We start from the raw sequence: 13264 nt of genomic DNA, 5'->3' as shown, positions 1-13264 counted from the left end.
GGCCAAGGTGCAAAACAGCATTAACAGTCGCACACAACACAAAGCACATTATAAGATAACAGTAAACGTACTGTTATCTTATAATGAGATATAAGATAATTATAGTTTACATAACTTTTTTGTTTACTGCTATCTTATTTGTGCTGTAAGTATTTGTATGTCTGAACTTAGCATTTCATACCATTGTCTTTTTCAATAGCTCCTCTGCAGCTGCTAGAAAATATGTAGAGCTAACTCAGAAAATCCATGCCAATGTCTTTTCAGTCTGTGCTTCATCCATGTGCTTGACCAAAAGAGGTGACTATGATGGCTAATTCGAGCTGCTTCACAAGAGCAGAGAGGGGTGGTCATCCCATCTCAGCAGTAGAGGTCATGAGGGGCAAGACTTCACAGATGAGACTTGACGCAAGCTGAACACAGTAAAATGACAGCTTAAGTTATCAAATAACACACACAAAAATGCTGGAAGATCTCAGCAGCCTGAGCAGCATCTATGGGGGATAAAAAGTATAGTCAGCGTTTTGGGCTGAGACCCTTCGGCAGGACTGGAGAAAAAAAAGATGTAGATTTTAAAGGTCAGGGGTAGGGGAGAGAGAAACACAAAGTGATAGGTGAAACCAGGATGGGGAGGAATGAAGTAAAGAGCTGGGAAGTTGATTGGTGAAAGAGATGTACAGGATTCGAGAAGGAGGACTCCGATAGGAGATAACAGAAGGCCATGGAAGAAGGAAGAGGGAGGTGATGGGGTGGCAAGCAGATACAGTGAGAGAGGGCAAAGGGGCTGGTGAAATGGTGAGGGGGGCATTACTGGAAGTTCAAGGAATTGACATTCAAGATGTTTATTTAGCCACTGACTCTCTTAGCAGAGATTCCAACTGAAAGAGTTGGGTCTGGTGCAGAACTGAACTTGCTGTAGAACTGCAGAGTTTAATGGATGTGAATTATTTCCAAAGTGGAACTACAAATGCAGTAGCCTTTGGCCAGTTGCAGTTGAGAGACTGGATCTTGATGTGTGGAGGCCCATGGACAGTTTTTAATGACATGTTAGATTCAGATTTACCATATGTACATTGAAACATACAGTGAAAGCCCGTAACTTTCATAACTTTACATTTGAATCTGGGGGATCTTGGTCTGTATAAGATCTTGGGCGGGGTTTAATGCAAAGGGCACGTAATTTGAGGCCCCAGTTAAAAAACAACTTTCTGAGAATTATTTTTGCTTATGGCTCTCTCTGCAGGTGACCATGTTTTTCTGTTGTGCAATGATCATCACTTTCATTCACTACTGTAACTTTTGTCAGCTGAGCTCCTGGATGAGGTTTTCTTTGGCCACCATTGTTGGTGTGTTGCTTCTCATTCTGCTCTACGTCACACTATGTCCTTCAATGTAAGTATGGCCTCACAGTCTGTTGCAAGGCAGAATTATTTGCATGCAATGAATATTTATCTTGTATATTTCATCCTTCCTATGGTGTCTGATAAGAACCAAATAATAGGAGATGCAATTGTTACGAATGTGTGGACCAAGAACAACAACATAGTATGATCAAATGTTTTTACTGAGTTGTGTTGGTAATGGTACACACTGGGGAGCTCAGTTTGGGACTGGAAAACTGCCCACCGAGCCGAGAAACCTCTGCACTCAAAAGAGTGTCCCTCCCACACATAGGTCCAATCGATTCACCGTGCAATCAATCAGCTGCATGCACACTTGCCATATTCTCTCCCATCGATCCAATAGGGTACATCATTGGGTTTTTAGGCTGAGATAGTGAGTTTATGCTGCTTTGTACAACCAGTAAAAAGCAGAGAGAGAGCACGTGTGTGGCTGGACTGCTCCATACCTTCAGCAGGCAAACTGGAGGGGAAGGGTACCAAGCAATGGGAAAGAATATCTTGCATAATTGCAGCTTGGTTGCTGGAAGATCATCTGCTTGGTAAAAGATGTCTTTTCCTCTGCCTGAACATGGTCTGAAATAACAATAGCACTATTGATTTTAAGAAAGGTAGCCACACACTACCTAACACATTGTCTATAAATGTAGAATGAAAAGGCATTGCAAGGTTTTTTTTCTTGTAAACTTTTTTTTATTATTATGGATAAAGTTTGTTTTGATTTAAAAAAAATCCAACTGATATTTGCACCTGAGCTGAGTCCATCTATTTGCGGTGTTAGCTGATGCTACAATCCAATCCAAGGGCAAATGAATGCCATTGCTCAATGGCACCATGTTTGCCCTTGATGGCATGATCTGGGATGCATTACTGACAGGTTTAGCAATGACTACTGATCAACAGGGGTTAGTAACAAAAGGATGTATTTGACACAAGCTTATCTACAAGATGGCTTTTTAGAGCAACTTGTGCTTGAGCCTAATCTTAGATTGGGTGTTATTTAATAACCCAGATCTTATTAGGGAGCTTAATGTAAAGGAACCCTTAGGAAGCAGTGATCATAATATGATTGAATTCATACTGCAATTTGAGAGGGAGAGTTTAGAACAGAGCTATGGAGGAATTTTTTTTAGCCGGAGAGTAATAAATCTGTGGAATACTGTGCCACAGACTGTGATGAAGGCCAAGTCTATGTATATATTTAAGGCAGAAGTTGATAATTTCCTGATCGGTCGGGGCATTATAGGATATGGCGAGAAAGCAGGTGTATGGGGTTGAGTGGGATCCAGGATCGGCCATGATGAAATGAGGAAGCAGACTTGATGGACTGAATGGCCCAATTCTGCTCCTATGTCTTAATGGTCTTATCTAAAAGGAAGGAACATCTGAGAATCAACTGTTGAAGTCATCGCTTGTGCGTCTATCATGGTGAATGGAACAAGGTTCACAATATCGATATTTTGGAGTGGTTTTGGCATAACTTGGAGATGGATTTTGACAGACAGACATACTTTATTGATCCCAAGGGAAATTGGGTTTCGTTACAGTTGCACCAACCAAGAATAGTGTAGAGATATAGCAATATAAAACAATAAATAATTAAATAATAAGACGTAAATTATGCCAAATGGAAATAAGTCCAGGACCAGCCTATTGGTTCAGGGTGTCTGACACTCCGAGGGAGGAGTTGTAAAGTTTGATGGCCACAGGCAGGAATGACTTCCTATGACGCTCAGTGTTACATCTCGGTGGAATGAGTCTCTGGCTGAATGTACTCCTGTGCCTAACCAGCACATTATGGAGTGGATGGGAGATATTGTCCAAGATGGCATGCGACTTGGACAGCATCCTCTTTTCAGACACCACCGTCAGAGAGTCCAGTTCCACCCCCACAACATCATTGGTCTTACGAATGAGTTTGTTGATTCTGTTGGTGTCTGCTACCCTCAGCCTGCTGCCCCAGCACACAACAGCAAACATGATAGCACTGGCCACCACAGACTCGTAGAACATCCTCAGCATCATCCGGCAGATGTTAAAGAACCTCAGTCTCCTCAGAAAGTGGAGGCGGCTCTGACCCTTCTTGTAGACAGCCTCAGTGTTCTTTGACCAGTCCAGTTTATTGTCAATTCGTATCCCCAGGTATTTATAATCCTCCACCATGTCCACACTGACCCCTTGGATGGAAACAGGGGTCACTGGTGCCTTAGCCCTCCTCAGGTCCACCACCAGCTCCTTAGACTTTGGAATGGGAAGAACAGAATAATAGTTTTGTATTAGAGATAAGTGTATCTAAAACATTAATTAGCACTTTGAAACATCAGTACTCTCAGTTCTGGAGCCAGCTGAGCAATTACACAAACTCTATGTGCAATTAATCAATACGGTTTTAAAGGACAGAACTGGTTTCAGAATGTTTCTCTTTGTTTACAGCCTACCCGAAACCCAATTTGAATCTCTAGAAACATTTGGGTAAGATTTAATATTTATTACTGTGATTCATAAGAGCAATTGTAGAAACTCTTATTTTGAGAAGTTGATTCAGTCAAAATCCTTATCTGTATTAGTCAGTGCAGGATCCCTGTCCATTGGTCTATATTTTGCTTATGAATATAAGTTGAGTTTTTCCACTGCTACCAAATACAGTAAATGATGCAGCATTTGATACAGCATTCACTCAGTTCTAGAAGGGACAGCCTTAGTGATAATGCAGCCACTTCGGTGTCGTGCTCTAGACATGCAGCAACCTCATAGGTGCAATCAATAAATGATTCTGCAACAAGACTTCTGTACTGTGCAGACCAAATTGCAACCTTCAAACAGCATCAAGTTCAAGTTTATTGTTATCTAAATATACATGTACACAACCAAACAAAACAACTTTCTTCTGGGCCACAAATATCTCACACAATTCAATTCAAAAAACAAATTTTAAAAATGTGTAAAACAAAATATTGTTATAATGAAAGTAGGTAATCTAAAATGGAGGACTATGTGAAAGAGAAGGGTTAGATTGATCTTAGAGTAGGTTAAAGAGTTGGCAAAACATTGTGAGCCAAAGAGCCTGTGCTGTTTTAGGTCTGATGGTTTAAAAAAATATATATACATGCTTGAAATACTTAACAGGTCAGGCAATATCTGTGGAAAGAGAAACTGTTAATCTTTTATAATATTCTATGAGTGTTAACATTTTAAATAATCTGACATTGATCTTATTTTCATTTTGTAATGGGATCATATTCAAGTATTTTGTCGGTGGAAACACTTTAGAATGTTTTGAGAGAATCAATAAAGTTTTTTTTCAGTTTGTTAGTTTGTAATATTGGATTTCAGAGAAGTGTTACACTGGAAACCAAGTTTTCACAACAGTAATATCTCTATTGGACTGCTGATGGTATAGTGGCATCAGCATTGGATTTAGAGGTGAATGGTCCTGCATTCGAATCTGGGTCCCAACCTGGGCAGCAGCAGTAACTGTGTGGAAGAAAGGCCTGGCAATCTACTTCTGTATCTTGCCACGAAAACCCTATGGATGACTACACTATCCATAGGATCGCCATGAGTTGACAGCACTCAACAACACCAATATATCTATATGGAGATATTCTTTTACTTAATCTGTGTAAGGTTCAGAATCTTAAGTCATCAATTATTTCAACTGCCAGACTTTTCCCTACTGAGAGCATGACCAATTTATATATTCCCTCAAGTCCTTCAATTGTCCTGATGATATACCTTATCCTTTTAAGAGTATCTCATGTTAGGTGATATGCATATACACTTGTGTTGGTCTGAATATATTCTATTTATTCAAATTGTTATTACTTATTCAAAGTATTATTAAAAGTTGACACTTTTAAATACCAGCTGAAAGCCTTGTTTTTAACTAATGTTTTGTCTTTTATTTTAATGTTTGCACTTTATCCCATTGTAAAGCACTTTGAACTACATCATCTGTATGAAAAGTTTTGTTATTATTTAGTGAAACATACCTGATTTTTGTAGAATGAAAAATCTCTTTTTACTCTCCTCACCCAACCCCAAACAGAGAGATTGGCTGCAATATTTCAATGTCTGGATGGAGTTCAAAAAATCTAGAACTGATGAGACAGGAAGTGATTCTGGATATCGTCCTGTTGCTTCTGCTGGTCTGGTTCCTGAACCGGGAATTTGAGGTCAGTTACCGCCTCAATTACCATGGTAATGTGGAGGCAGAGCTTCATCGCCACAAGATACAGAGCATGAAGGACCAAGCCGACTGGCTGCTTCATAACATCATCCCTGCCCATGTGGCTGATCAACTCAAGGTCACCCCCCATTACTCTAAAAACCACGAGGACGTTGGGGTTATTTTTGCCAGCATTGTTAATTTCAGTGAGTTTTATGAAGAGAACTATGAAGGGGGTAAGGAATGCTACCGGGTGTTGAATGAATTGATTGGTGATTTTGATGAGTTACTGGGAAAGCCTCAGTACAACAGCAACATTGAAAAAATTAAAACCATTGGAGCTACCTACATGGCGGCATCAGGACTAAATCCATCACAGCGTCGTGACAGCAACCATCCACACAGTCACTTGCAGACCCTTTTTGAGTTTGCCAAAGAAATGATGAGGGTCGTGGATGAGTTCAATAAGGACATGTTGTGGTTCAACTTCAAACTGAGGATTGGTTTCAACCACGGACCCCTCACTGCAGGAGTGATTGGCACTACAAAGCTACTGTACGACATATGGGGCGACACAGTGAATATTGCTAGTAGGATGGACACTACAGGAGTGGAATGTAGGATCCAGGTGAGTGAGGAGAGCTATCGAATATTGAGTGAAATGGGCTACGACTTTGATTATCGGGGGACAGTGAATGTCAAGGGCAAAGGTCAGATGAAAACATACTTGTACCCCAAAAGCACAAACAGTGGGATCATCCCGTCACATCAGCATTCTGTGTCGCCGGACATCCGAGTGCAAGTGGACGGAAGCATTGGGCGCTCTCCCACCGATGAGCTTGGTGGCCCTGTGCCTTCTCTGCCTATCTCGGACAGACCTGCTCACTGCTTAGACAGCACTGAGGATAAAGACCTGCCATGTGCTCGACAGAAGGTAAAGAGAAAGCAGGTTGAAGGGGCAGGCAGCGTAATGGGTGAGCAGGATCCAGAGAAAGTGGATGAACTGACAAAGCTACAAATCTCTAGCTGTCTATGATGCATCTTTTCATATCAAATCAGCCTCATCGGTAGGACCCAGTTCACGTTGGTAGTGTGTGCGTGAAATAATTATTCCTGGTTTTTAATATTTTCATTTTATATCCTGGTTTCTGTGTGGATCACAGAGATGCAGGTGGCAGCTCCATTGCTAATGTCTATGCTGTTTATGGATATCAAGTGCCTTTGGAAAAAAACTGAGGCCTATACTTCAGGTAAAATGGAAGGAGGTTGCAGAAAGCCTGACTTGGAATCCTGTGTAGAGCTCTGGTTATAACCTTCTCACACATCAGCCCCCTCGCCCACCCAAATGTAATAGTTGGTTTATTAATTTGTCACATTTAATCAGAACCTATGAGAAATTCTAATGATAAATCTTGAATGCCAGCAGTGCACCAGGAGATTGGAGTAGGAAGAATCTGGTTCTGTGAGGCATTAACAATAAATAAGCATTCTTGCTGGTATTCCAAAGGGTCTAAAATTAATTGCCTATTTCAAACTTCAGTACAGAGCATCCCCCTTTCCTTTACCGTAATCTCTCTGAGACCAGGCTGTGAACTGGTTTTCTGCTACTCCCCCTTGTTGGGTCACAGGGTGGTGCTCAAAGCCTGAAGCCTTAAACCCAGGGTTCTTCAGATCTGTGTGAAAGTATGGCAGATTATGTCGACATTTAATTTAGATGCTTTTTCTCATAGTTGCCACCAAAAAAATGTTCTCATTAAAACTCCCCAAGTATCTTGGATTCCTTTAATATCTGCTTTCAGTTCTGTCAATCGGTGTCTGTTCCATTTGGAGATGAAAAGAGTTATAAATGTTGACCTGGGGCAGGACCAGTAGCTAAACCAGTGAGGAGTTAGTTCCTAGGCATCTTTGGTCATGGGCCCATCTGAGGGGTTAATGTTCTTCACCCGTCAAGCAGACTGCCGCAGTTACATGGCATCTTTTGGTGCTTGGTTAAGATCCCTGACCTACTAAGCTTGCTATTGTGAAACATTCCCAAAACTAGTGGAGTTGTCTGTCCTAAAATAAAAAATGTTCAAAACATGCAGGAAGTCCAGCAGCATCTGAGGAAGAGGAATGGAAGTAACATTTCAGCTTAAAGACCCTTCAAGGTTAACTCTGTTTCTCTTTTCGTAGATGCTGCCTGATCTGAGCGTTTCCTGCAATTTCTGTTTTTATTTCAGATTTCCAGGATCTGCAGTTTTTTTTGATTGAAGCTGTCTCTCATTCCTGTTCATGTATGAGAAGCTAGTTGCTGGGAGATTGAGGATGGAAATGAGTAAAAATGTTACGTCAATTCATGGAGGGTGAATATGGCATTTAATTCATGCTATGAAAGGATATAGTAAAGTTACTGTTTTTGCATATGTTGATGGGACTATGCAAATATTGATGATAACTCCCTTGTCCACCCAAATAAAAGTCTAGTGCTGAACCCAGGATTTATGCCGGATCTTGACAGAGTAGACACATTGGTTAGATTCAATCTCTCTCCCAACTATTTTTCACTGCCAGCACTTCCTCTCTTATTCCCCCCACAAATTTTGATGTGTATTTATTTGAATTAGTGATAGTTTTGTTCTCGTGCTTTGAAACCCATCAATACAAAATAGGTTTTGTGATATAGTATTGGAGAATGTAAGCCCCTTGTAATGGTGTGTTCGAGGCCCTCACATCATTGCTGATACAGTGAGATTCCTTATTAAGAGCTGATCACGTGTTCCCATGTTTTAAAACAATTAACTTTATCATTTAATTTGGTGTGTCCCAATAAATAATAATTGGATTCCTTTCTCCCGATCAGTACTGGAAGTTCTGTGTGAGCAGTTGGCTAACCGATCTGACCTTGCTGTCTTCCCTAATTTGGTTCAGATGAGTAGTTTTATTTAAACAACATCCATTTAAAGGTGATGTGCAAAGCAATATATGCAGTAACATTAGATGTTTAAGAAAAAGAAAATGGTGTTAAATTAAATTTTTTAAATGGGTATTATGTTGTAAGTCCCCAAATCAAATTCTGGATCATTTACTACTTGAACTAGATGGGTCTTATTTGGTGTTAGACTGAGTAGGCAGAAATCCAGACCCAAGCAAGAATTATCCCAGTTTGCTGCTCTTGAGGCAGAATGTTATTTGGGGTCGCTCTGGTGTTTAATTAGGATCAGGAGAATCATATTCTGCAACTGTATAAGCAGGCCACACATGGGCACATCTTTCAATAAGATTAGATACTTCATCAGCATAAACTTAATATAACAAATGGCTGTAATCAAAACACTGAAAGTATGAGAGATGAATTAACATCTGTTGTAAACAAATGGAGCCTTTCTAACTCGAGTCAAATGAAATGTTTTTAAACTTGATCACACCAAGATGCTTTGGCTCCATTCAGGCAGGCATCACCTCAATATTTCACAACTCAATTATGCTAAGCTCCACTATCATTCAAGCAACTTTTCTGTACATATGATTCAGTAGACTCTTCTTTAAGTGGGTCCTTGATGACATTTTGCATTAAAATAAAGTTATATGAGCAGATTAAATGTTCTGAATTTATTTGCATATTAGAGACTGCCTTATGATTTATTCAGTGCTAGAATTTGAAACACTGAGCACTGCTACTGAATCCAAAGTCTTGAGGCTGGAGGAAAGTACTCAGACCAGTGAGCCTGAGAAAGGCCCTTTAGTGGGTAGGGTTTCAAGAACCAAGTAGACGTTGCTTTGATTGTCATTGTGCTCAAAGTTCAATCAGAATGAAAGCTTGAATATTTTTAATGACACTTTTTTTTAAACTTAAGGTGCACAATTTTCCAGTTTTTTTTGGAAAATGTCCCAGCTTTGTCATTGAAATAGTGTGTTATTGCCTTCCCCCACTGGTCCTGTGATAGTTTCTCTCATATTAATTCTGCTTGGACCACTGCATCTCATAGAAATTCCATCTTCCACCTCTGCCCTCCCCTAGAACTTGCAAAGTCTAAGCAAATGAGAAAACATTTCCTATTTAAATAAAATTATTTCTTCCTCATGAAGAAATTGCACTGCTTCCTGCCGTGAAATTACTTAAAATTTTAAAAAAAATCACAATATGTACCCAACTGATCTGTTATTCCCTCTCACCACCATTTCCCATCTTCCAAACCCATTGTAGCCTTCCCAGTGCTTGGCATCGTTAGCCATCAATGTTTGACATTCAGGTAGCACAGTGTAGAAATTGCACTGCTTTCTGAAGTGAAATGACTTGAAATTAAAGTATGCACCAAACTGATCTTTTATTTCTGCTCACTATCACTACCCATCCATATTTGGCATCCAGTCAGCACAATAAGGAATTGTTCAAGTATCCTAGGATTTTTAAAGCAAACTTAGACAAGTGAATCACCTTTTGAGTAACAGTAAGTGCTTTTAAATTACTCTTGCTACAAAATATATCAATTTCTGATCAAGGGTTTACCACAGTTGAAATCATGTTGAGCAGCAATAGACAGATGAAGCTGTTATTTTTCCACTCGGGATGGTTTTCCATCACTTATTGCAGTATATTAAATTGAAATTGAAATTGCCATGGCTTTTTTTTTTGAAATACTATCATATGCCAAAGTTGCCCACCTGTACCACCACAAGCTCAATGGAGTAGGTTGTAATCATTGTGTAATGTCTCCAGCCATAATGTCTCCTAACCAGGAGCAAACTCTGTAGCTCAGTTGAATAGGAGTTGGCCACTCAGCAATCCCCAGAAAATGGTGGAGTGGGGGTCCTGTGTGGGAGTCAGCTACGTATGTACTTCATATGTTTTCAGGGACCTGTCTGTCTGGTATCCTATAACAAGTACAGATTTTATACTGGGCCTCTACTTTAAACAGATAATGAATATTTATCATGAAACTACTGCAAATTCAACAAATGTGTTTTTTTAATGACTAATTATGGACATTTTAAAATAAAGTGAGTTACCTATTTTTGTGAGCTGCTGTTCCACTTTTGTTCCCACTTCCCCATAACCACTGAACATTGGCCCAATGTAAGGAACTGACCACCGTTGTGGGAAGGGCTGTTTGCTGTGTGTTGAAATGCCCTAATAACCCTGTGAGAGTTGGCAGGTGAACTAGGGTTTGGAGAGTGGTTTGCTGCTGCTGGTGGTGGGTGAGCTGGACTTGGGGCTGTTTTGTATGCAGTCACATGGACATTATACCACCTTCAGACATTAATTACCCCTAATGTACTTCTACCTTGCAAAGCACGTTGATTGTTGAACTACGCTTGTCCACTTAGATCATCACACTGCCTCAAGGCAGACATCACGGAAATGACACAATCATCTGTTGATGTTAATGAAATTAATGGCCATGGGGTGGGGGTTGTTCTGGGAACACCAACCAGTTGCTGTGACTCATTATCTGCTGCTGAATGTAGTGTCAATAAGTGGCAGTAATGAAGGAGCGGATCTCTGAACAACACTACATTGTAACTGAGTGTGGCCTGAAGGAATTGAGGGGGAATAATGCTCCAGTTGGTCTGACTGTAAATACAATGCCTATGCTTTGACAGACAATGTATGTGAAATATTAAGCTATATGTATATAGATAAACAATTATCTATCTGAATTATTAATACCAATCTGTAATCAATTGTATATTAAATCCATTTTACTGTGAATAGCAATGATTTCACTGTAAATGTTCACAGTACCATCTGCCAATTGAAATACAGTATTCATAATAAAGTTTTACATGAATGGTGCTGTGAAGCACGAATAATTAACCTCAAAAACTGGAAAGTCCAAGCTGGTAAGTTCAACTGTGTGTGGGCATATATAAGGTGATGGGTCCTATGTTGCTGCCACATGCTTTACAGTAACTTCTATTTCTATATTAGTTTACCTTTGTGTTCATATTGTTCTCTTTAGGGATCTCTGGATCCCCAAACCTTGTTTGATTTTTTCCATTGTGATAGCAGGCATACACCAATTTTTATTCCCTTTTCTTGCAGTTCTTAGTGACTTTGATTATTAATCAGAGCTTGATTCATGCACTTTCTGGATAAGAAACTCTCTTAATAGCCAAGATAACTTACCGGTACCTTAAACTCAGAAAATTGAATGGTGGGGAAATTTGGTATCCATTTCAATAGTAATACTCCCAGGACAGAAGGTTTTTCACAGATCTTGAGTTAATCTAGGCTGATACTACACCTCTGTAATAGTTAATATACTTTTGAGGATGTCTATTGAATGAGACATTTTTATGTCCCTTCAGAGTGATGTAAACAACAAGAGCTGAAGTACAGTTGAAGGTTTAACAGCATCCTGGGCGTTTTATTCCAGAACAAATGATACATAGGAATTTTCTGTCTCTTATTTGCCATTATGAAGGACAGATCTCCCTTAATTAAGACAGGTTTTAAAATGCCACTAAGGTTGCAAATTTCAAAGTTAACATTCTGGCACATTCAATCTAAGTGCAACACAAAATGCTGGGTTAACAATAGGATATTTTTATTTCTTTGTATATATGATTGGTCTCAAAACCTGCTGTATGTTACTTTATGAATACCATTGAAGAGGCCCATAATTGGGACTCGAGGTAGAAGCTGTATCTTTACTGTACTGTTTGTATGTGTACTTGACTACAGTTCTGTAGTATTTTGCTACATTTCTCAGTGCAGTTGTCCGAGAATATCTATACATAAACTGTACCATGTCAGTTCAAATTCTGACAAAAAAAAAGCTCAGAAATAAAATACATTCCTGTTCTCACTCCTGTTGCTCCCCTTGTCCAAGTGAAAAGGTGGGCCACCATACTAATCAGTCTCCCAAACTAACAGTAACGCATATTCCTACTGTTTTCTGTCTGTACATCAGTTCTTGCTCCACAGTTGTATATTGCCTCCTCCCTTGTCACATGCTCTAATTCTCTTTATAACCTTTTTGGTACCACGTTTAAAGACCTTCTAAAATTCTAAATACACTCCATCACTGGTCTCTTCTCTCCCCCCCCCCCCCCCCCCCACCCCACTCTTTAAAGTAAACCTGATTCTGCTAGTTAAAATAGTTCTAGTTAATGGTAACACACTCAAAATGCTGGTGGAACACAGCAGGCCAGGCAGCATCTATAGGAGAAGTACTGTCAACGTTTCGGGCGGGTCTCGGCCCGAAACGTCGACAGTACTTCTCCTATAGATGCTGCCTGGCCTGCTGTGTTCCACCAGCATTTTGTGTGTGTTGTTGTTTAAATTTCCAGCATCTGCAGGTTTCCTCGTGTTTGCTCTAGTTAATGGTAAATGTTTAAAAGTGAATTTGATCTTAATGGAATCTGAATAAACCTCCAGTGCCCTAAAAGGCATTCATTGTGTAACCTTGTCTTGTGGGCCTGTGATCTGAGGGAACTGCTTTGAAACATGTTTTTTTTTCTTTGAGCTGACAGCAACTAGAAGTTAATAGAACTATAGAACATTACAGCATAGAAACAGGCCTTCTGGCCCTTCTTGCCTAGTCCCACTGACCTGCACCTAGAAACATAGAAAATAGGTGCAGGAGTAGGCCATTCGGCCCTTCGAGCCTGCACCGCCATACAGTATGATCATGGCTGATCATCCAACTCAGAACCCTGTACCTGCTTTCTCTCCATACCCTCTGATCCCTTTAGCCACAAGGGCCATATCTAACTT

At 40.0% G+C, this 13264-nt stretch overlaps 1 protein-coding gene across 1 annotated transcript in view; it reads left to right on the top strand.

Moving 5' to 3' along the window:
• The window catches only part of adcy9 (adenylate cyclase 9), a 129441-nt gene extending 118104 nt beyond the window's left edge, over positions 1-11337 (top strand). The window contains exons 8-10 of the mRNA XM_073060087.1: positions 1241-1389; positions 3831-3869; positions 5446-11337. Coding sequence (XP_072916188.1) covers positions 1241-1389; positions 3831-3869; positions 5446-6601 — 1344 coding nt within the window. The 3' untranslated portion in view covers positions 6602-11337. The remainder of the gene's footprint in view (positions 1-1240; positions 1390-3830; positions 3870-5445) is intronic.
• Positions 11338-13264: the final 1927 nt, after the last annotated feature.

The sequence above is a fragment of the Hemitrygon akajei genome, chromosome 11 (genome assembly GCF_048418815.1).
Source record: "Hemitrygon akajei chromosome 11, sHemAka1.3, whole genome shotgun sequence".
Lineage (NCBI taxonomy): Eukaryota > Metazoa > Chordata > Chondrichthyes > Myliobatiformes > Dasyatidae > Hemitrygon > Hemitrygon akajei.
This window is presented reverse-complemented; position numbering and strand designations above follow the sequence as displayed.